The 24,335-nt window shown below is 50.4% G+C and overlaps 1 protein-coding gene across 4 annotated transcripts in view; it reads left to right on the top strand.

The window, feature by feature from the left end:
• Positions 1-23,202, top strand: part of LOC102008819 (glutathione S-transferase theta-4-like) — a 26,478-nt gene extending 3,276 nt beyond the window's left edge. The window contains exons 2-8 of one of the 4 annotated variants that reach the window (XM_013520443.1): positions 2,959-3,091; positions 5,071-5,157; positions 5,473-5,698; positions 6,211-6,295; positions 20,276-20,426; positions 21,580-21,756; positions 22,890-23,202. In XM_013520443.1, the coding sequence (XP_013375897.1) occupies positions 5,554-5,698; positions 6,211-6,295; positions 20,276-20,426; positions 21,580-21,756; positions 22,890-23,087 (756 nt within the window). In that variant the 5' untranslated portion in view covers positions 2,959-3,091; positions 5,071-5,157; positions 5,473-5,553 and the 3' untranslated portion in view covers positions 23,088-23,202. Of the gene's footprint in view, positions 1-2,958; positions 3,092-5,070; positions 5,158-5,472; positions 5,699-6,210; positions 6,296-15,479; positions 15,704-17,992; positions 18,081-20,275; positions 20,427-21,579; positions 21,757-22,889 lie in introns of those variants that run through there. The other 3 variants (XM_005396410.2, XM_005396411.1, XM_005396412.2) reach the window with 3 other exon arrangements.
• The last annotated feature ends 1,133 nt before the right edge of the window (positions 23,203-24,335 follow it).

Genomic DNA, 24,335 nt, shown 5'->3' with positions numbered 1-24,335 from the left:
GCCCGCCCCGCGGGCGCAGCTTTCTTAAAGGGACAGGTGGCTCGGATCCGCAGCTACCTGGGCCCGGACTCTGCCTCCTGGTCCGACCCCTCTGGGGGAGAGATGAGGTCGCCAAAGGTCTCTCAGCCCGCTCACCTCCTTGACCCAGGGACAGGGACCGGGTGCAAGGATTAATGCACCCAGCGTCCTTTTCTTAATTCTTCTGGCCAACTCATCCCTGTTGGCAAAGTTTGAAGAGCCGCCTCCCAGAGCGTGCAAGGCTCGCTGCTGCTGGGAAACGCCCGCTCCTATCCCCTTGACTCTGCCCTGTAACTGACCCTTGGGAAAGAGCCCCCCCGCACGACTACCGCGCACACAGTGAGCTGGACAGCTCCTGAGAGGGAAATTTAAAAAAGGTTGGCGCTGAGACAGCGGCCAAATTGCGGAACGCGAGGGGCGAGCGCGAGCGCCGGCCCAGGTGGTCCCGCGAGATCGGCTCCAGGTACCGCCTTGCAGACCCGGCTTTGCGCTTTTGTTCCAGGCAGAGCTCTGGATTTCATTTCCAGGATAGTGATCCCGGCGCAGGGTTGCTGGGGACTCCTGATAGCCTTCTCTCTTTTCTGGGGTTTCCCCTAAACACTTTGGAGATGGAACTCATGAGTCTTTGGCAGGTTACTGCGTTCATTTCAGGTTTGAAGTTTTTTTGTTTGTTTGTTTTTCTTCCGGTACTAGGAATCGAACTCACGACCTTGCGCTTGCCAGGCAGGCACTTTGCCGCTGAGCTAAATCTCCAGCACACCCCCCCCCTTTTTTAATAAGGTCTTGGTATGTAGTTCAGGCTGGCCTTGAACTCACTATGTAGCCCAGGCTGGCCTCGAATTCAATCTTCCTTCCTCAGCCTCCCAAGTGCTGGGACTACAGGTGTGCGTCACCATGCTCCAATCAGGTTGGAAGTCTGAAAAACAGGGGGCTCGAGGTGTTTTTTGCTTTTTGGTATTTTAAAAGTTGTTGGTGTGTGACAAGGATAGGTGATAGTGGAGGTTGGGACTGGTTTACATTTCAGAGGGCATTTATGGGGTGGAAGCTCTAGGAGATTGTTCCCTTTGCAAGTGGGAATTTGGGCCTTTCTGAGAAACATGTGACACATTAAACTTCCCTTTCATTCTTTTTGTTCTGAATTTTCAAAGTGCTCATAGTTTAATTGAGAGTGAAAACAAAACTTGGAAAAGAATGAAGTTCTGTTTACAGATAAAATCAAACAGCAATGGACTGCATGTAAATTTGACTTAACTACTTTCTAAAACCTTGGGTTGGGCATGGTGGAGCACGCCTGTAATCCCAGCACTTGGGAGGCTGACGCAGGAGGATTGTTGCCAGTTCAAGGCCAGCCTGGGCTACATAAGTGAGTTCAAGGCCATCCTGAACTGCTTAGTGAGATCCTGTCTCAAGAAAAAGACAATAACCCCTGAAACATCTTTGTTCCCGGGGATATAGCTCAGTGGCGCATGGCCTGCCTGGCAAGCTTGAGGTTGTGAGTTCGATTCCCAGTACCAACAAACAAACAACTCTTTATTGCTCAGATGTGGCTAAAAAGGGGCTGTGACGTTGACTCCACATTGTCAATCACGTCACCTCAGTGTGTGACCAGATAACAAGCAGAACAGAATTCTGGCAACCAGGGACAATGGAAACAATAATTGATCAGTGATGCTTTCAGAGAAAGACAGGGGATATAAAGCAACTTGAGAGCTGTCAAAATCTTGATGCAGTCACTCGCGTTAACCTTACCAAAAGAAAAATAGGGGCTGGGGATTTAGCTCAGCTGCACAGCACCTGCCTGGCAAGCGCAAGGTCGTGAGTTCGATTCCCAGTACTGGAAAAAAAAAAAAAAGAAAAAAAGAAAAAATGAGAAAAATAGAGCTAAGAGGTCATGAAGAAGGGCTCTTGCATATAAATGCCTGATGATAGCAAAGGGACAGTTGCCAATGTCATACATTTTTCCTGAGTCATTTTAAGAATAATTTAACAGGCCTTCCAGTAAAAAAATTCAGCTTCAAACAGGCATGGTTTTATTTAATATGCTAGTACATTTTGTCTTCACCAGGATACATCCATCAAAGTCTGTGTTTATATTCCTGATAGTTCAGATAACATATCTTTCATTCTCTAAGGTCTCCATCAACAAGTTCAAGTTATATCTGATCCTACCCTCTCTTTAAACAGCTTAATATGGAAATGGGTTTGGGGGTTCCTCATGGTGAACACCGCTTCTCACAATAGGGATAATTTGTTAGAGAGGGTCTAAAAAATCTATGTAGTTTGGGCTTGCTTTGAACTCGTATATAGCCCAAGTTGGCCTCGAACTCACAGTGATCCTCCTGCCTCAGCCTCCCAAGTACTGAGATTACAGATGTGCTGTGACACATAGCAGAGCCTTGCATCTTTAACTGCTTATCTCAGTTTGTGTCTTTTAGGTTGAGTCAATTTTCCTGCCACTACATGCCACCTGTAGACCATAATTCACATTCTTACCTAGCAATGATGGCTGCTGCTATTAAGAGACAAACAACCTAAATATATGACCCTCTCTCTCCTAAAGGTGGTTCAGCAAAACCAATACCAGGGCCCCACTCCATCCCTTTTCTGGGGAAGTAACCGAAGATTGACTGTGACATCCTAAGTCAAGGAACTGACTTTGCTGAGTTGTTGAGGGGTGGGGGAGGTGGGGCATCATGGTTACTTTACTGCTTCTTTAAAGACCACATTGACACTGAGTAATGGATCTGTAGTAGAACCCTGTATGCTATGTGCAAGGGTACATCACTAGATGAGTCCTTCCTTGCCAATTTTCAAAGAATAACATTTCTCTGTCTATCCCAATATAATACCAAAAGTGCCTTTCAAGTGCAGACATACATATTTTATTCTGATCCCTTTGCTCACTAACCGTAATCTTTACATATTTGTTAATTTACTCAGGACTGTTTCTAAAAATGCCAAGGGCAATGTACTCTGATGAACAAAACATCACTCAGCCTTCAAACAATACCTGGGTGTCCCCCACACTGAGATGGATGATGAAACCACATGACCGGATGAAAGCGTTCCTCAGGTGACCCTCTTATATCCCCTCCTCACACTGAAATCAGATATAATTTTCCCTGCTTTTCTCTGTTGGTAGATTCCTCACTTGGAATTCACCCTCTGCTATCTTGCAGTGAATAAACTCTTCAGCTTTTCTATGTTCCTTGGTAAATCCTTTTTTACCACCTGCAGCGTTGGTCTCTTGTGGGCACACTGATAACTGGGCAGAAGTCCTTGAGGCCCCAAACTGCTTCTGCTGTGCTTCTCTGTCGCAGATGGTTACACACAGCCAAGGGTGCATGCTGAGTATGGCGAACTGTTCCGCTCAGGGCCATAGGGCAGAAAGAACGTATGTGCTGAGAGCAGTATAGCACGGAAACATCAGCTAATCTGTTCAGTTTCGCAGACCAGACTTCAGTGTTTCTTCGTCTTGTTCTGATGGGTGCTGAGATTAGCACCAGAATGCCTCTACTTTGTCACATGCCTGTACTTGATGTCCCTTGAGTGATCTTTTTCTTAATTTATTCTTTGCTCTCAATTCCTGGTCTTTTTTTTCAGACAGAGTTTCACTATGTAATTCAGGCTGGTCCTGAATTCACTTTGTAGCCCAGGCTGGCCTTGAATTCACATGGATCCTCCTGCCGCCGCCTCCCAAGTGCTGGGATTACTGGCGTGTTCCACCACACCAAGCTATTCCTGGTTTTGAATAAAAGTTGAACTGGCCTCACTCTGAGACAGCCTACCACCCTTTGGAGCAGTCCCTCAGGTCTCTCAGGTCTCTTGCAATCTTGGTCTCAGTAATTTCTTTTGTTCATCTCCAGTGTCCCAGATGGGATTCTGCCTCACAGGCTCTCTCACATGCCATGCACAGTATGGCAACTACTTCCTCTTTGAGAAAACTGCTTGGACCCTTCCCCATGACAGCCCCAAGTTGCTTCCAGCCGCTTTTCTCCCCAGGGGCTCCTAAAGCTACCTGGGCTGGCTTTCTGCCTTTTTCCTTGCATTTGGTGACCGAAGCACTTTCAAAATCTCACTAGGTCTCTGTAACAGCCACACAAAGGGACAAAGCATCCATTATTTTACAGATAACAAAGAGGCTCAGAAAACTTTGGGAGCTTGATGACTTCTCTATTGGGATGTTCCAGCAGGAGCCATTCACCTAATGTCATGACAGGTTGTATAGGGACACAATCACAGGAATGTGGGCTTACACCCCAACGTGCCCTGGAGTAGGATGAACAAAGCATGAGCATCATGATGGAGTGTGTTATGGTTTCTATCTGACATGTCCCCAAAGCCTCATACTGTCATAGGTGGGGCTTTTTGGAGGTCACTGGATCTAGGGTGTGTGATGCTGGGATCAAGGATGCGATGCTGGGATTGATTCATGGGGTGATGCTAGGATTAATGTTGCCCCATCCTGGGAGTGAATGCTACCAGGTCAGACTTCCAACCACATGAGAAAGCAACCCTGTGGGTCTTGACTGAGGTACAAAGAACTTTTCTTCCTTCTCCTACTCTGTTCCAGCACTTTTTTCCTGGCCTATCTTATATACAACAAATACCGACTTTCCAAAAACTAGCAGAGATTCACTACTTTATAGGGCTGGGAAATGAGGCCAGAGACTTAGTTTTGCTGGGAGGTCTGGCCCAGTCTCCATTTCTTCCACTTACTTTTTTTTTTTGAGACAGTGTCTTGCTCTGGAGCCCAGGCTAGCCTTGAACTCACCACGATCCTTTTGCCTCAGCCTCCCGAGTACTGGGATTACAGGCTTGCACTACCACACCCGGCTTCCCTTTCCTTTTCCCCTATTTTTTTTCAGTCCATTCCTTTCCCCATCCTCTGCGACTTTGCACAGTTCCTTCCACGCAACCTGAGACAACTTGTGACCCGGCCTGGAGTCTCCGACTCTAGCCTTCTGCCCGCCATCCGAAAAGTGCGCGAATCCTAGCCCCTTCCCCTACACTCCCCAACTCCCAGGTAGTTTTTCCTCCCTGTCCTTCCAGCCCCAGGGGCTGCCAGAAGACGGAGCCATGGTGCCCGCAGAGGTCCGGGTCATACGGGCGGTGGTAACTGCCTCCTAACCAACCAAGGTGAGGCTGTTTTCTGCCTGCATCACCTGCTGCCAAGGCAACCCACCCCATAACACTCCCACCCCACCCCCGCGCTACTGTGAGGGCGGGAAATCCTGCACCTGCTCCTTCTCCTCGCTTGCTCAGGGCTCTGCAGGCCAAGGCAGATCGCTGTCGTGGCTGGGGTTGACCCGGACTGACCTGGGACCACCGTGGGGCATAGACAGGGGAGGATTTTGTCCTGGGTTCAACCTCCAATATTAAGAGAAAATAAAAAAGTCTACGAACGCCAGGGCCTTTGCTTCCCGTCTCACTCTCCCCGACTCTCTCGGGTAGTTTTTCCTCTCCACGCCTCCAGCCCCGGAGGTCCCCCACACCTTCCGCACCTACCGCACCTACCGCTGCTGCAGCCCACGAATGCCACCCCCAGCATCCGTCATCCGCCCGTCTCCACCAGGGGCCTGGAGCTCTACCTGGACCTGCTGTCCCAGCTGCGCTGTGCACCTCTTCGCCCAGAAGAACAGCACCCCTTTCCAGCTGCGCACCCTGGAGCCGCTCAAAGGTGGTCTGGCCTGATTTTCTATGCCTTGGCAAACACGGTGCACCCAGAACCCCTTGCGGGCTCCAACCTGAGCACCTTGCCTTCTTCTCTTCTTCCCCAGGGCCATCAAACACCCTCTCTGCTTTCACAGCGCTGCCTACCCTGCAGAGTAGCCTTAAAGTTCAGCCCTCTGCATGGGATGATGATTGTACCTTGTATTCTGTGGCATACCTTGAAACCATGCAGCTACACTTCCAAAACTTTGAGGCCTTGTGGAAGACAGAGGGGAAGGGCTGAGCCACCAGCAGGGGTGCTGGTCCCCTGGCCTGGCCACCAGAGCTAAATCCCTTTTCCTGATCCATCTGCAGCACCTGCCGGCATCTACCAAAGCCCCTTGGCTGCCTCTGGAGGGGCAGGGCAGGGAGGCCATTCCCACTCCTAGGCGATCAGGCCCAGCCCTGGAGTGGGGCTCTGACAGAGAAGAGAAGTGCAGCCCGTGTGCTGCACACATTTTCTGACTTCCTCCTTCTCAGGGCAGCATTTGAGCAAGGAGTTCTTCCAGGCGAACAGCCTGCAGAAGGTGCCTGACCTCAGACGGGACTTCCTGCTGACTGAAAGGTGCCCTCCTTCCCTCTCACCTCCTAAGCCCTCAGCCTGCCTGGCCTCCTTTCCTTCCCTGCTGTGAGTCCTCTCAGAGTCTGTGGGGGCGCTGAAGGGAAGGTGAGGGGCTGGGGAGAGTCTGGAGTGACTGGGGGCTGACTCATGTCTCCGTCCCTCTCTTGTCCTTAGCTTCCTCGGCTGGTCTCTGGGGCCTCTCAACCCCCAAACTGAGGGGTACGAAAGAGAGAACAAGGGGACATTTGTCCAGTGTTGGGCAGAGACTAGGTTCAACACATGGAAGTTGGAACGGGCCTCTCCTGAATTCTTAAAGGTTCCTGACCCCAGGCTACCCAAGCTGGCCCTGTGCCAGCAACCCACCCAGTGGCACAGCTCCTGGTGGCTTCTCCTGTTACTGACTTTTAGGTACAAGGGAAATTCTTTCCAGGTGCTTGGTGTCCCGAACAAAGAATTGGGCAGGATACGAAAAAGGTAGCAGGGAAGTACATTTATTAAAGGTAGAAAATTAGTACGCTCTGCAGAGTCAGAGGGGGCCGGTGAACAGAATCGCAGAAGCCATGAAAATAATGGAGGGAGTCTTTTATATTTGGAACTCCTAGATTGGCTTCTCCCTCATGCAAATACAGCATTTGAGATGGTTGCCCTATCTAAAACGCACTTGGCTTGGCCCCACGTTTAAACTGTCCTATAGACTTGTGTGGTTTCGTGCCAGATGTAAACTAAGGATTGAAAATAGTGCTTCTCTGATTGGTCCTGCATACAGTGCTCAAGGATTGCGGAGTCCTCCCAGAGCCTATGTTCTGCGCATATGACCTGGCTCTCCTGACTTTGACAGATTACCCCCAGTTTGACTGGTTTTGCCCCAGCCCTGATCTCTTACCTCATTTCCCTCTGACAGACATAATCCCCATAATTCTTTATGGGAGACCGAGGGAGCAGAAGTCTGTTTCTTCATATAGCTGCTTTCCTACCTGTCTTGGTTACTTTTCTGTTGTTGTTAAGACAAAATATTTGACTCCCAAAATTAAGGAAACGTTTATTTAGCTTATAGTTTGTGGAGGTTTTAGTCTCTGTTTGGTTGGCTCTAAGGCAGAGTGGCACATGGCAGAGGGCAACAGTTTATGGCAGCGGAACAGCAAAGCAACAAGAGCAAAAGGGAGGAGTGGCAGAGAAGAGCAAGCCTCTTTTCCTCCCTTATATTGTAGGCAGGTTGCCTCCACCCAGGGGCATGTAGCACTCTCATAATCTCCATGCCCTCCTCTTGCACAGGCTCAGAATGAATACAAAGTAATCACCCTAGCTTTTTGTTGAATCATATAGTTAATCTTTTAAACTTTTTAAATTGACACAATGAACAGCATCTCCGAAGGGTAAGGGCATGTCTTTTTTACCCCAGGATGCAGAACTGCTGAGTCACTTAGCCAAATGTCTAGACTCCCTAAGTTGACACAATGTATCAACCATAACACTATTTACTGGGGATTATGTACTGTCTGACTACCTTGGGATATTGGGGCTTAGAACCTGGGCTGATGTGTATCTGTCAGCAGGCAATGAGAAAAGGGTGAGTACCTATATGCTGAGAGTTGTTGAGCTGCCTGTTCAGTGGGAGAAAGCTCTGTGAATTTGTCAGGAGAGCTGTGGCCTGTAGTCTGGATCACCATCGGAAGCCTTGAATAGATAAATCCTCCTCCTCCTCCTCCCACTCCCTCTCCTCCTAGGAGAAGCACTCCTAAGGACTCGCTGTCCCAGTCCCACCCGTGTAGAGATCCTCCCAGAGCCAGAGACAAGGAATAGGGCAAGATGAAAAAGATGAAAGGGGGCAGGTGGAAAACAGATGAATCTTTATTACCAATCAGACCACTCTGGGATCCTAGCAATAGGAAGCAGCAAACTCAGGTGGGCCTCTGTAGGGGGTGCTAAGGGTGGTTTTTTTGTTTTTTGTTTTTTGGTTGGTTTTTTTTTTGTCTTTTTGAGAAAGGGCCTCACTATGCAGTTCAGGCTGGCCTTAAATTCACGTTGTAACCCAGGATGGTTTCAAACTAGCACCAATCCTCCTGCCTCAGCCTCCCAAGTGCTGGGATTACAGGTGTGTGCCACAATGCCCTGCCTCCTGGTCTGTTTTAAAAGGTGGACTATGACAGATTCAGCAATTAGAGACCTTATTTTTCCATGCTACTATTTGGAAAAAGTATCTAAGGATTTTTATTTCCATGCTTCCTGTGGAGAATAAACATAGCAAAGAGGGCTATAAGATAAGATACCAAGAGCGTAAGAGCTCTAATTGAACTCACGACCTTGTGCCTGCCTGACAGGCGCTGTGCCGCTGAGCTAAACCCCCAGCCCCAAGAAAAAGAAACTTAAAAGATTTCACAAACACTCCTGCTTTCCAGAGTGGTTTCCCAGTAACAGCAAACAATAAGATTGTATATTGTTCCACGAACCTGCCTATGTATTGGTGGGATGGGACTTGTACCAGTTAACAGAATTTAGTATAAAAGGTGGTTGCCAGGCCCTATTGAAGGATAGACAAACTGGGTCATCAGAGAGGACGCCACTGTCTGAAGAAGCCTAGGGACCAAGGGAGGACATTAGAATATGAAAACATAGGTTCTGGAGGAGAAGCACCTTGGACTGAAATTTCTGAGGAGAATGCTACTCAGACTCTGGGGCATCAGTTTTCAAGGGTGCTGTAGTTCCTCTGGCACGCTTTATATCAGGCCATATGGCTGATACGGACACAATTCTTGAATGTGACAGAAGATGTTACTGACAACGCTTAAGTGGGGACCTTAACCTTCTCTGAGTCACCTGCCCACCTCTCCAGGCCTTGGTGCGTCTCTGCCCATTCTGTGGCCATCGTGTGCCCTTCTAAGCCTGGAGGGCTCCCAGCAGCACTCACACTCCGACTGTCCTGCCCCGAGTGGTGGCTGTTGTATGGCCGTCCCCTTAGAGCCCATTCTGGCTGTCTCTTCCTTTCAGAGACTCCTCGTACTTTTAGGTGCACCCTAGCTTGCTTTCCTGGGCCTTTCCTGTCATCCAGGAGTTGGTGGTGGCAGCGTATGCTTCTTCATCCACCCTGGTTGCTTTTTTGGTTGTCTGCAAGAGACACTGCAATAAATATAAACAGACAAGAAAGTTAAGACTCCTGGTGCTGTGCAGGTGACAGGCAAGTCCTGGAGAGCGCCCCTCAGTGGAACTAACCGTGCTGTGTACTAACATAAACAGGGCAGGTAGCAGGATCCCTAGGTCACCTGGCATGAGGAGGGGTAGGAAAGACTCCTAGAAGTGACTTTGAATTTGAGCTGGTGCCCTGGGCAGAGGAAAGGGCTGCACTAATGCTTGCTGGAGGTATGAGGATCGGGGATGGGGACTGGGGTAGTCCGTGCATCTGAGCAGGGGTGCTGGGAGGCAGAGGCAGAGGTGACACTGGAAAGGTAGGAGTAGCAAGGTGAGGACGGGCTAGGAGCCCTCCTGAGGAAGAGGCATTAGTTTCCAGGCAATGGGGACTGCATGGGCTTGTGTCAGTCAGGGAAGGGGGAGCTGAGTGGAGGAGGGGATAAGGGGGTTAATCTATCAAATGGCAGAGACTTCTGCTGGAGACTCTCAGAGGCACGGGAGTGGCTGCTATGTGAGGATCCTCAAGGCCACTGCCGTTGCCTGGGCCCTGCCCTCTCTGAGCTGAAACTATCAGATGTTGATCCACTGGTGCCCTACCCGCTGCGGTCTTAAGGATTATACAAGCAGTCACGCATAGTGACTGTGTCCAGAGCACTTCTGGCATTAGGAAAAGCAGCTAGGGCAGAAGACATGACGGTGTGTGGGCAGAGTCAAGGTGCCCACGGGAGGGGTACAGACTGAGCCCGTCCCCCACCTGTGGGACAGGGGCTAGCTGTGCTCAAGGAGAAGCTGGGCAGACCACCGTCACCAGATGCTGGGACAGGAACAGGTCCCTGGCTCCCTTGTGGGGTAACAAGTGACCCTCGCTGACCTCACGGTGCAGCAGGAGCTAGTGCTGCTGCAGGGGTGGCCTTGGAGCAGTGGCACAGCCTCCTGCCCTGTCCGGGTGCCAGCCAGCGTCTTGCCTGCCTCTGGAGGAGGTGGTACAATCCCTCCCTGGTTTCTCTCAGATCCTGTGGATGTCCCCCTGCGCTGGGCCTCAGGTGGCGGTCAGTGCTGTGACTGTCCCTTCCTCCTGTGCTAGTGTCTCTGGAATGGAGGCCACCGCACTGTGGCCCCTAGCAGTGCTCTCAGCTGTGCTGTGTTGGAGGCACAGTGCAGCTGGTGGCACGGTATGGGCAAGGGGAGGCTTTCTTGAGGACATCCACAGCCCTCCCCTGAGCATCCGAGGCAGGCGGTCAGGGCCCCTGAAAGAGTTATATTAGAGGTCCTCTCGAAAGGCTGGGAGACACAATAAAGACTTCTCTTGTGTCACTTGTCCTTGTTCATTCCCTCCATTGATTTTATGTGTCTCTGGGTCTTGCTCCCTGTTGAATGAACAAGTGAATGAATGAGTGAGTGAGTGAATGAATGAACAAATGCCTCTCAGCTCTCTAAGCTTCCCCGTCTTGCTGTGCTCTTTCTGTCTTTGTTATTTCACTCTCATTCCTCCCTTTCACTGCGGCCATAAGGCCCCAGATCCACGATGGCAAATCTGGTTGTGGAGCTGCCTGCACAGGGTGGGGCTATTAGGCTCAAGGGTGATAAACCAAGAGCTACTGGCATCTCTGAGCATGGCAGACCTGGGCCCATTTTCTCTCCACAGGCCTTGCCGAGTGACAGTTTGCTCTGCTGGGCCCGCTTGCCTCCTGGTGCTACATGCTGGGCTCCAGCTGGCTATGGGACAGCGCTGACTCCTAGAGGCTTCCTGGCCCTATTTCTGCCTCTCCACTGGGGAAGGGCCCATGCTGGTCATGCTCTCAGTGGCCTCCAGAGCCTCTCCTTGGAGAGGTCTAATGGCCTGGCCGGAGGTCAGCCTTATAGGTGTGTCCTGGACCCTCATTCCCAGGAGCAGCAGCCACGATCCCAGGATTCACTCACAATGACCTTTCTTGACACTGTCATAGTGGCCAAGGGTTGCAGGGTCTCTGCTTGCCTGGCTGGGCCATGTGCTGTCCCGGGAACCAGAGTGGTTCCAGTCCCACTGCAGCCACATAGCCTGTGAACGTGTGTTAGGGGAAGGGGATGCCCCCAAATGTTCTGCACACTGGCAGTCTTCAGTTCCTGTGAAAAGAGTAGGGAAGCAATATAGCCCCTTGCGTGGGTCAGTAAGGTGTGACCCAAAGGTGTCTCCCACCTACTTGAGATCCAGAGTAGGGTCCTGGAAGGACCAACTTCCTGGAAGGGCTTGGCTGGGTGTCCAAAAGGGCCAAGCTAGATCTGGTTTGCTGCCTGCTCCATGTCTGACTCAACCAACATGATCCAGTGGCCATGCCAGGCCACAGCGCTCTACCCACCCCCTGAGCTCCCCCAGGTCCACAAAGTCCTTTCCCACAGCCCAGCCCTTGATATCACAAGGCCTGGCTCCTAACAAGGGATAAATAGACAGCAGTCCAAGAGGAGGCCAAGGGCAGGCTGCGATACTGGCTGAGCAAACAAGGCCAGGGAGTATGACCATGGTGGGTGTGGGGGGGAACACCCCAAGGCTGAGCACATGAGACAGGAGAGTATTGCAAGAGGGAGCAAGTGATCCGATTTGAACTTCAGAAATCCGTGCTGATGCCTGGGCGGAAACAACACAAAAGGCCCAGAGTGTTGGGCTGGGGCCAGCCTGGAGGCAAAGAGGCTGGCCTGGAAGCTGGGCTCTGACCCGGAGTTCACAGGATAAAGGTTAAGCTTTGTTTTACTTTTTTTTTTTTTTTTTTTTTTTTTTCCGGTACTGGGAATCGAACTCACCACCTCACGCTTGCCAGGCAGGTGCTGTGCCGCTGAGTTAAATCCCCAGCCCCTTTGTTTTACTTTTGGTTAACCCTAACCCTAAAGGACACATGTCATGAATGTGATTAAAACAGAGTGGAGCCGGGCGTTGGTGGTGCACGCCTGTAATCCCAGCACTGGGGAGGCTGAGACAGGAGGATCCTTGTGAGTTTGAGGCCAACCTGGGCTACAAAGTGAGCTCAAGGCCAGCTTGGACTGCATAGTGAGACCCTGTCTCAAAAAGACCAAAAAAAAAAAAAAAACCCAACAACCTGGAATCTATTTTTCAGGTACCTCACATGCAGTAGCAGGAGGTGCAGTAGTAGAGAGGTTCTGCCCTGGAGATAGAGTTAGGAAGAAGCTTGGTCACATTACTCTGTGGGAACAAAGAAGCTGCCCAGCCCTGCCTGGCTTGAGAAGATCCCTGACACTTTCTAGCCACACTGACCATCCTTTTCTGTTTGTTTGTTTGTTTGTTTGTTTGTTTGTTTTTTCTGGTACCAGGAATCAAACTCATGACCTCGTGCTTGCCAGGCAGGCGCTTTGCTGTTGAGCTATATCCCCAACCCTTGACCATCCTTTTCTATCTAAGCCACAAAGACTAGATGTGGCACACTGACGCCCACCTGTGCTTATGTCCATGAGTACCTGGCATGGCAGTGTGCTACAACCCAGCTGTCTACCATTAATGTCTATGTGTGCAAGAGAAGCCCTTGCTAACCTATCTTGTAGGCTGGGGCAGGAGCCAGGACCCCAGAACTGGAAGGTACCACTTAGTACATATACCAGCTCCCTTCCATTGCCCTGGGCAGGCATACAGTGCTCTTTCCCCTGAGATTGACTGAATCTTCAGAGTTTTTATGAACACAGAGCCCCAGGGGCATCACTAACTGATGGCGGTAGGGAGGAGGAGATGAGGCTGCGGAGGCCTGGAAGGGTCCAGGAGGGGACGCCCCTCTATCTCAGCCTCGTCTCTTTTGTTCTTTTTCTTAGTGAAGCCTGTGGCTGCTGCACAGCTAGAGTAGCTGTTGGGGAGGCTGACGTGAGCCCTGCAGCATCTGAACAGGTGGTCTTGGTGGCCTGGCCCTCACTGGCCACTAAGAAACTCTCTGGTGGACTTGATGGCACTCAAGGAGCTTATGGATGTGTGGCTTTCCCACCTGTTGGCCTCTAAGAGGACATGGGTCAAGGGGCTGAGTCCCATTGCTATTGGGTGTGACTTCTGAGACCACACTCGACTGGGAGGGCAGCAGGCCCATACGGAGGATGCCAAGCTCATCCAGGAAGCGTACAAGCTCATATTCCAGCCTTGGGAAGCCATGCGGCTCAGCAGGACCCTCAGCTGACACAGACGCTGGTGCAGCGGCTGCAGGAATTTTTCCACTCGGGGGAGCACATCCTGCTTGCTCCCCTGGACTCAGCTGTCGATAATAAACATTCTCTGAGCTGTCCCTTTGTCCCCAGCCTTAGTCTGTCTCTCGACAGTGGGGATTGTTCCATTTCTGAGCTGAGGCCTCAGGAGACAGAAAATCTTCCGCGATTACACAGCACAGGCAGCATGTGGGCCTCCCTGGAGATCTCTCGTTACTGTCCCCAATCTCCAGGTGCACAGTCTTGCACTCGGTCTTGGTATGTCTTTTTTTTTTTTTGGCTTTTTTCTTGTACTGGGAATTGAACTCATGACCTTGCACTTGCCAGGCAGGCGCTGTGCCGCTGAGCTAAATCCCCAGCCCCTTGCACTCAATCTTAATATAGGCCAAGAAGCTTCTGGGCTGTTTTCATGGCACTGTCTGGCTGTCCCCCTCTGACTCTCCTGTGGAGGCCCCAGGGCCCCCCACCTCCTCCAGGGTGTTCGCTTTCATCCACTATAACAAAATGCCTGTGGTGATTCACTCACCAAGGGAAGAGGTCTATTTTGGTTCACTCCATGCCTGGGTGGACCCATTGATTTCCAGCCTCTGATAGGGCTGCCGGGTGGCAATGGCGGGGAGCAGAGGCGGAGTGAACTGCTCTCTTCGTGGCCATGCAGCAAAAAGAGTAAAAAAGAAAGAGACTGGTGTCCACAGTGCCGTTCAAGTGACCTCATCCCCTTCCACTCTGTCCTCCTAAAAATGTCACTGCCTCCAATAGTCCTGCCTCCAATAGTCCCTACAATAGGGACCAAACCTCTATTAGTCATTTTGGTGTTTTATTTTGTTTTTCCAGTACCGGAAACCGAACTCACGACCTTGCACTTGCCGGCCAGGCGCTGTGCCGCTGAGCTAAATCCCCAGCCGCTATTAGTCATTGTTTGGTCACTGTGACAAAAATACCTGAGAAAGTCGTCTTAAAGGAGAAAGGATTCATTCTGGCTCGTGGTTGCAGAGGTTTCAGTCCCTGCTGCGTGGACTCTAAGGCAGAAACCGCATAGTGTAGAAAAGCTGCTCAGCTCCTGACAGCCAGGAAGCACACAGGAAAGAAGCTGCGGAGAGAGGAAGGGACCAGGGACAAGATACATGATACAAGGGCCAGGGATATAGCTCAGTGGCATAAGTACCTGCCTGGCAAGTGCAAGGTCCTGAGTTTGAGTCCTGGTACCAAAAAAAAAAAAAAAAAAAAGAAAAGAGAGAGACAGGATACACTCTTCGAAGGCCCACGCCCAGGTCTTCTCTACCCAGGCCCACTTCCTAAAGCTTCCACCAACTCCGAGTACCTCTATCCTTGAACGCATGGACCTGTCAGGATGTGCAGCACCCAAAACACAGCACCCAGATCCTGGATCTCTTTCTCCCTGCTTTTTTTTTTGTCTTTTTGAGACAGAGTCTCGCTGTGCAGTTCAGGCTGAACTTAAGCTCACTTTGTAGCCCAGGCTAGTCTCGATCTCACAAAAATCCTCCTGCCTCAGCCTCCCAAGTGCTGGGATGACAGGTGTGCGCCACCATGCCTGGCTTCTCCCAACCTTTTCCGGCCACAGTTCAGACCAGATTTTCCTGTAATTACCGCCAGTCCTCACTTCTGCTCTCACTGCCTCCATCTCACTCTGGTCCCTGCAAAGCCGCTTCCATCGTGCTCTGCACTTTAGGCCCGGCACTGGGAAGTCCCGTGCATGAGCTTCTCAGACAGTGTCCTCGGGCCAGGGCCGCAGAGCAATGGCACACACAGGAGCCTACTGTCTGCCAGCCCTCCTTGCCAGGACCTTCTCTCCGCTTCTGGGTCTCCTCAGATTCTTACTGTTATGAGAATTCCAGGCTTCCTGGCCTCATAACAATATGAAGGGGAACAAAAAGTTCCAGAATGCAGAGTCAGGACAGAGAGGGCGCAAGGCCAGGGTCTCAGGCTGGACATAGACTCAGGTCTGTGGCTGGCCTGCTACACCTGCGGGACCCAGCAAGTATCTCAGCATGGGCCTGGAGCTCTATATGGACCTGCTGTCAGCAGCCTGCCGGGCTGTCTACATCTTTGCCAGGAAGAACAGCATCCCCTTTGACTTCCAGTTTGTGGATCTGTTGAAAGGTGAGTCCCCACTTCTGTTCAAGCAGGTTTGGTCCTAGGGGGACAGGCAAGGCGCCCAGCTTGGAGCATTTCTGAGGAGCAGAGACAGTGGACCAAGGAGATCCCCACAAAGGAAGAGAAAGAAAAGGTGCCGAAGGAGGCAAGGTGCCCAGGTTGCCTCCCTGTCTAACTACCATAACCAAGCCCTGCTAATGACAGCCTCCTGCTGAGATGAAAAGGCTCCCAGGCAAAGGAAAGGGGCCTAGGGAATCCCCAGGCTTCCTTGCCCCTTGCCATCCTCTTACATGGGTCTCGCATCTTGTCACATGCAGCATCTGCCAACCAGGCTGGTAAAGGTCACAGTCATCCTCCATATGAAGAAGTAGATGTTCCTTCCACAGCCCTCCTTCCCTGATAATCAAACCTGCTCAGGGGGCTGAGAGTGTAGCTCAGTAGGCGAGCGCTTGCCTAGCATGCTTGAGGCTCTGGGTTTGATCCTGAGAACCACACACACAAAATATATGGAAAACTGGGCTGGGTGTGGTGGCACAAGGCTGTAATCTCAACTCTCAGGAAGCTGAGGCAGGAGGTTCACCATGAGTTTGAGGCCAGCCTGGGCTACATAGCAAGTCCTACACAGATCCCATGTAAAGGTTAAAGCACTGGGCTCCAAGCTCACCTCAAGAAAACAAAAGGCACCTGGGTGTGGTGGCACCTGCCTTAATCCCAGCACTCAGAAGGCTGAGGCAGGAGGATCACTGTGAGTTTGAAGCCAGCCTGGGCTACACAGTGAGACCCTGCCTCAAAAAAAAAAAAAAAAAGCTCAGCTTACAGATGTGGAAGCCTCAGTGAGGAGGAGACATGGGAGCTACAGAAATAAAGTTTGAATGGAGCCCCCAGAAACATTTCCACCCAAGGGATCATCAGCTGGTATGGGTCACAGCCAAGCAAACACAGCTTGCTGTGCCAGAGGCAGTCCCAGGAACAAGCCAGAGAAGTTGGCTACTCCATAGACAGAGCAGAAAGTAACAGACATATTTTACTTTTGTGGGGTCTCAAAGGAATATTATTAATCATTCATGGTTTTTTTTCCCCCCACAGGGGCAGGATGGAGTTTAGTAACTATGCAGGCGTGAGGGGTTTTCTTTTTTATAAAGCCAGTTAAGGTTTTTTTTGAGGGGGTTACCAGGAATTGAACTCAGGACCTTGTGCTTGCCAGGCAGGCACTGTGCTGTTGAGCTATCTCCCTAGCCCTGTAGATGTGAGTTTGACCAAGGCTCAAAATGTGCTTAGAAATGTGTTACGTCCTCTCTCTGGGCCCGGATCTTCCTATGGACATGCACTGTCATGGGGGTATAATGAAGCTGGAGGTCAGCGCTCAGTTGAGCCCTTCACCAGCTTTGTTTGCAGCCTCCTCCCGCTTGCTCTTCTTTTTTCTTCCCAGTACCGGGAATTGAACTCACGACCTTGCACTTGCCGGCCAGGCGCTGTGCTGCTGAGTTAAACCTCCAGCACCACCCCCACCCCCACCCCCGGCTTGCTCTTGCAACCTGAATCCTACCCTGCCTCAAGCAGCCCCCTCCCTTCGCTGACACCCTGGTCTATTTTCCGCCTGTTATCACCAACTATTCCAGTCACCTGCTCGTTCTCCCTTGGGCTAATGCTTCCAAATCCTGCCAGTACGCCCTGCCTCAGGCAGCTGCTCAGGTAGCTCACAGTTTCTGCCCCCTTTGTGGAGTCTCTGTTCAGGTCAGGTGACCCCAGTTGTATTTTTTGGGTTTTTTTTTTTCTGGTACCAGGAATCGAATTCGTGACCTCGTGCTTGCTAGGCAGGCGCTGTGCCACTGAGCTAAATCCCCAGCGCACCCCCAGTTGAATCTGAAGGGTTCCCCTGTGGATTTTCAGTTGTGCTGTGGACTTAAGCTTGCTGTGCTTGCCCCTCTAAAAGGGGGTCAGAGGAAAGGATGGGAGGAATGCAGGTGGGACCCAGGGCCTATGGTTTTGGTTCATTCACAGGCTGCGGCTTCAGGCCCCAGGGGTTAGACAATGGGGCTGAAGATCTCCAGCTTCCGTGAGCCCGAGGGTTGTCTTGGGCCAGGGGAACAGGGGTCACCAGATGTGGGGTGGAAGCAGGCTGGGAGGCAGGAATCCTGCTCCGCTACTTACTGACTTGCGACCTGGGCAAGCCATGCTGTTCCTCCAGTCCGCCTCAGCTTCTTGGAGTAGAGCAGAAGGCATTTCTGTCTCTAAGAGTCCCGTTTTCTCCTCCCTGGGATCCTGTTAGCTTCAAAGTCTCCCTGCCCTTCTCAGGTCACCACCACAGCAAGGAATATATTGAGATTAACCCCCTGAGGAAGTTGCCCAGCCTCAGAGATGGAAAATTTGTCTTATCTGAAAGGTAAGAACCCTTCCATCATCTTCCTCTGCTGTTCCTGGGGGACTCGGTGGGGACCGACCTGCCAGCATTTATTTAACTTGTTACTGTGGAGAATTTCACACAGATACTAAAGGAGAATGGCTGCTAACCAAAGAGCGGTGCAACGAAACCCTCACATCCACCCGCCAGCCCCAGCAACTGATGAGTCAGGGCCCATTTTGCATTCAACGCACCCTACCCGCTTCTCCTTCCTTCTAGACCCTCCATCGTTTCCCTCATTTTATGGCTTGCGTCTAGATGTCTCCCCAAAGCGTCATGTGGTCATAGGTGGGGCTTTTTCAGAGGTGGCTGGATCTAGAGTGTGTGATGCTGGGGTTGATTAGTGGTGCAACTAGGCTCAAGGGCACTAGGATTAAGGATGTGAGTGCTACCCGCCCTAAGTAGACTGGATAAGATAAAAGGGGCAGGAAGGGCTGTGGTGGGCCCTTGTTGTTTTCGCTATCTTGTGGGCACCATGAACTGTCTCTTCTGTGACACCCTTCTGCCATGCCACCTTGCCTTGGAGCCAGCCGATTATGGACTGAAACCTCTACAAACTGTGAGCTAAATAAACGTTTCCTCCCTTACCTTTGGGTGTCAGGTATTTTGTCTCAGCAATGAGAGAAAAGTAACTAAGATACCCACACATGCTTAGGAATGCATGTACCTCTTAAAACATCAATACCTAATAACTTCACAGTACCTAATAAATTAACAGTAAACCAGGTATGGCGATGCTTGCCTGTAATCCTAGCATTATGGGAGGCTGAAACAAGAGGATTGCAAATTCGAGTCTGGCCTGGGAAACTTAATGATTTAGTGAGACTTGGTCTCTGAATATAAATAAATACATAAATGTCTGGGATATTCAGTGAGAAGATCCTAGGTTCAGTTCTCAGTATTCTCCACTAACAAAAGTAGTGATTCTTAGATTTCAGCAAATACCCAGTTCCCATTTAAAAATCTTTATCTCATAAATATTTTCTTAGCAGTTTTCTTGAATCAAGGTGCAAAAAAGTTTCAAGTATCACAGCTAGTTGATCTGTCTCTGATGATGTTCTTTTCCTACAGCCCCGTATCTGCCCATTTTTGATTGCTAAAATGGATCACTACAGACTGGATAATTTATTTAGAAGGACAGAGGTTGAATTTAGCTCATAGGTCGGGAGGCTGGATAGTCCAAGACTGTGGAGCTGGCATCTGCTTAGCACCTGGCAAGGGCCTTGCCTCTGGGTCCTGGTGTGGAACAAGCCAGCCAGACAGAGCTTGTTTTTACACCAGAGCCTGTCTTGTGATAGCCCACTAACCAGGAATCCTCTTATCCATGAATGGATTTGAGGGCAGAGCCCTTTTGACTCAATCACTCTTGGTGGCCCCATGTCTTAATACTTCACAATGAGGATGAAATTTCAACCTCTATTTTGGTGGGGATGTTCAAACCATAGCACCTGTGTTACTCCTCCACTTCTGTATCTCTGCATGTTTCCTACTGATGATGCTAAAGAAACTGGGTCCTTTGCTCTGTGGAGTTTCCTGTATCAGCCATCAATCAGCAAGTCTTGAGACATCCCCTGCCAAATCATGTCTCCAATCTGTCTCCCCTCCTCTGGGTCTCTGAGGCCTCCCCCCACCAACACTGTTTCCTTTGGTACTGCAGGGGCCACCATCTTGGCCTCCCTGTTGTTGATTCTGTCCCCTCCATCCGGCACAGAGGGATGAATCTTTTCATTCCCCAAGGATTAAGTCCAACTCTTCTCTGCACCTCTAAGGGCTTCTGGCTATCTCTCTGGCTCTGGCTCTGGCTATCTCTTTTCACTCCCTAGTGGCCCCCATCCTTCCAGATACACTCACCTGCTCCACTCCCCAAACTCACCTCTCTCTCACCCTGGCGTTTAACACACGTCCCCCCTGAACTGACTGACCTTCCCGATGCTGTCCACTGACTCCTGCTCGCCCTCCAGGTCTCCCTGCCCTAGCTGACTGTGGGACTGACAGCTTAGCGGAGGCCTTTCCCAGGGCCCTTTGCAGTCTTCTTTCCCTTGGAAAAATATCAGCACCTAGAGCCTGTTTGTGGCTAGAGGCTACCCAGGAGCAAATGGGCCCAGGCCACAGTGCCATGGTTGGTGCTGGGGCCTTCAGAAGGCCAGGGCAGTGATCCTGACCTATCCTTTCTGCAGCATGGCCATCCTCTTCTACCTGTGCCGCAAGTACAGTGCACCTTCTCATTGGTACCCTCCAGACTTGCACACACGTGCCCGTGTGGATGAGTTCATGTCCTGGCACCACATAGCCATTCAGCAACCCATGAGCAAGTTACTCTGGATCAAGGTGAGCAGGTGCATGTCTGGGCCTCAGGGACGAGAGAACAAAGGTGTCAGGAACCCTGGAATCCAGTCCTCGCCTTGTGGACCACTGATGAGCTCAAGCACATCTTCATCCCTCACTGAGCCTCATTTCCTCTGCTCCCTCTCCTGCCTGCCTTACAGAGCTGCTAGGGGTATGGAATGAACCATTCAGTATGAATGAGTCTTGTCTCAAAAAGGAGAAAGACACCCAAGAAAAGTTCATATGACTCAAGCCAGGACAGGATTCAAGAAATTTCATTTTGAACTAGAGCATATAAGAGTCAAAAGGCCCAGAAGACAAAGAACCAGACTATGTCTCTACTTCTAATCTTATGCCTGTGTCATGGTCTGTTTCACATTACTATAATAAAACACCAGAGGCTGAGTAACTTATAAAGAAAAGAGGCTTATTTAGCTCACAGTTTTGGCAGTTGAAAGTTCCAACAACACAGTACCACCTCTGCACAATGGGTGCAAGCACATGAGGGGCCACATGGCAAGACAGGAGGTCAGAAGAGGGGGACAGTGTCCATCTCCCTCTTTGATTATTATTGATCTCTTAAGAATGAACTCAGTGTCCCAACAAGAACTACCTCAATCCCTTCCCAGGACAGTGGGGGCCAAACCCGGAGATAATCTACCACTGAGTTACATCCCCAGGCTCCCCTCCCCTTTTTTTGAGACAGGGTCTCACTAAGTTGCCTAGGCTTGAATTTGTGATTCTGCTGCCTCAGCCTGCTAAATAGCTGAGAATACATTTACAGGTATGCACCACCATGCCTCGCAAAGTCTCCCGTACTTTAAGTTTCCACCATATCTCGCATCGCCACACTGGAGAACAAGCTTCCAACACATGAACTCTTGAGGGGCACATTCAAACCATATCCCAACTACAGCAACTCGTGACAGGTATCACTAGTCAATCACAAGATTCCTTCTTGATGGAGCCTCAAATTCTTTTTGAAGCCATGGCCCCAGGAATCTTCATTATTAGTCAGAACTGCAAAAAGAGAGGAAACTACTTTCCGTCCTCAGTACTGTACAATATCTACCTAGCAGATAAGGATACGAAAGCCGGGAGGGTAGATGGGACTGCAGTGCAGTGTCTGCTTCCCTTCTCTCCCCAACCTGGCCAGTTGCTGATCCCAATGATCACAGGCGAGGAGGTTCCAGTGGAGAAGACAAACCAAGCACTGGAAGAGGTGAAGAAAAGCGTTCAGTTATTCGAGGAGAAGTTTCTGCAGGACAGGATGTTCATCACAGGGGACCACATCTCACTGGCTGACTTGGTGGCACTGGTGGAGATGATGCAGGTGGTGGATGGGAGGCCGGGGGTGGGTCAGAGCCTGGGCAAAGGCAGAATGCATCGGATGTTGGCAGGGTCATAAATTGAAGCTAGATTAGTGACGCCTGAGAGGCAGGCAGGGCCACGGTGAGGGTTGTGGGAGTTGGGTCTGGGTGTCCTTTCTTGACAAGAGTCTACAGTGTGGGGAGGAGCTAGAGGGTGAGGCCAGGATAAAGAGAACACTGTATTCCTTGGTCCATCTCCCAGGATCCCAGATGCCTCCTCCTCCTCCGCCTCCCCTCCCCTCCCCCTCCCCCCACACCCTCTGCCCCTCCTTCTCCTCCTTCCCCCACCTTTCAGGAAATGTTCAGAGCCTTTGGAAGTATCCTGCTGGACTTGCCTCTTCTCCAGAGCTCCAGACAAGTGCTGGGTCAGAGTGGTGTCTGATGTGAATACGGAGGCACACTGTGGCCGTCAAGTGGCCTTTGTGTGAGGCATTTATGTGGCCTTTACAAGCAGGGAGTGGTAGCCAGTTCTGGGGTAGCTGGTGTGTGTGGGATGGCCAGTTTAGATCCAGTCAGTGTCTTGAGAGACCAGCACAGTCCCTGATTGGTATGCAAAATGGTCACGTTGGCCCCTGTTCAATGTGCAGTGTGATGTATCACGAGAAACCATTCTGGCCTGTCCCAAGTGTACAGCCCCACACCCTTTACATTTTACCCCCCTACGAGAGTCCCCTAACACCTCAAATGCATATTTCTTAGTAAGCCAACCAAACTGTCACATCTCTTTCAGCCTCTGTGTCTGATCACAGAGGGACGTGCAACACTGGGGGAGAGGAGCTCAGGCCCCCTCCCCATCCTTGGGGATGAGGGTTTTCCTTCAAAGAAAGCAGGACCCATGGGAGGTTTTAGACTAGAGAAGTGGAAACTACCTCAGCGAGGGGTCACCTCAGAAAGGGATTCAGAAACTTTGCAGCAAAACCGGTGACCAATGAATCTGGGGAATTATGGATCCTCCATCCTAATTTCACATCCAGCTTGTGACCCCTTGCCCACCCCTTGAATGACTAGGAAGATGAGGAAGGGCCTTGAGACTGCCAGAGAAGATGCAAGAGGGCTCGTCCTCAAGCTGACCCTGTTTTCCTTTGTCTGTCCACAGCCCATGGGCGGCAATTATAATGTCTTCCTTGGTAGCTCCAGGCTGGCTGAGTGGCGCATGCGGGTGGAGCTATTCATTGGCTCTGGCCTCTTCTGGGAGGCCCATGACCGGCTGATGAAGTTAGTAGATTGGGATGTTTCCACATTGGATCCAATGGTCAAGGAGAAGATCTGCAGCTTTATGGAGAGATACAAGTGACCTAGGGGCAGCTCAACCTCTACAGTCCAGCTGACTCAGCCCCCTGAGCCTCCTTCTTTAGGGGAGACACTAAAAAACAACTCTGTTCTTTTACCTAATAAAGAACTGGAACAACTATGGTGTTTGCTGAGTTGGAGACAGTTGGTATAAGCAGAGTCTGATGTAGGAGCAGATGATAGTCACAGGTCCTCTCATTTTTCATGAAGAATACAAAACTTAAAGGTTAAATATGTTTCCATTGTCAATAATAATAACTGATGACTTCAACACCCGGTTTCAATACTAGAAGAACTAGATAAAATATCATCTAGGAACAACACTACAAACCAGTTGGACCTACTAGAACATTCCCCACAGCAACAGCAGCATAAACATTTTTCTCAAGTGCAACAGAATATTCTCCAGCATAGGCTATATATTTGTCCATCAAGTACATGTCAGATTTCAGGAGACTGAAATCTTGCAAAGTGTGTGCTCTGAACACAGTGAAATTGTAAGAGCAAATTTTAAAATCTGGCAGCTTCATTGATAGGACCCCACACTCCATTATCCTTGACTCTCTAAATTCAGAGATGGTTAGATTCAGCCCTGTCTGACTACATGCAGCTGCATCAAGGCCAGAAAAACATATCCTGTTTGTGAGCCTGCTTCAAGGTCTTCCTGCCTGGGACAGAATTCCTGCCTGGGACAGGATGACCTGGTCATGGACACAAGTGATCGATTGTACCTGCATGCATGGCACCAACTCCCCTGCCATCCTCACTATATGACAAATGACGACTTGTAACCAAAACCCATCCTCTGAGTAAACCTGCCTAGAAATGCATGACTACACATATGTAACCAGTGATGAAGTAGCTTGCCATCAGCCTTTGTAATCCAGCTTGCAAAAATGTATATAACACTCCGCTTTGCTCCGACTCAGGGCTGATGATCCAGAACGTGCATTCTCATCAGCCCACTACTGTTAATAAAGTACTTTGCCTTCCAAACTTCTTGGTGCAGAGCTGTTTTCGGTCCAGTCCTGATTTCTGCAACAAAATGAGATTAGAAATCAATATCAGAAGGAAAACTAAACAAGCCATAGGTAGAAATTAAACAACACGCTTGTAAACAAAAAATGTGTCAAAAGGGGCTGGGGATTTAGCTCAGCGGCAAAAGCGCCTGCCTGGCAAGCGCAAGGTCGTGAGTTCGGTTCCTGGTACCGGAGAAAAAAACAAACAAACAAAAAAAAAAACAAACAAAAAA

This window comes from Chinchilla lanigera, unplaced genomic scaffold (genome assembly GCF_000276665.1).
Source record: "Chinchilla lanigera isolate Chin_1 unplaced genomic scaffold, ChiLan1.0 scaffold00054, whole genome shotgun sequence".
In the NCBI taxonomy this organism is placed as follows: Eukaryota; Metazoa; Chordata; class Mammalia; order Rodentia; family Chinchillidae; genus Chinchilla; species Chinchilla lanigera.
The sequence above is the reverse complement of the archived record's forward strand: the minus strand, read 5'-3'. Positions and strand labels throughout refer to the sequence as shown.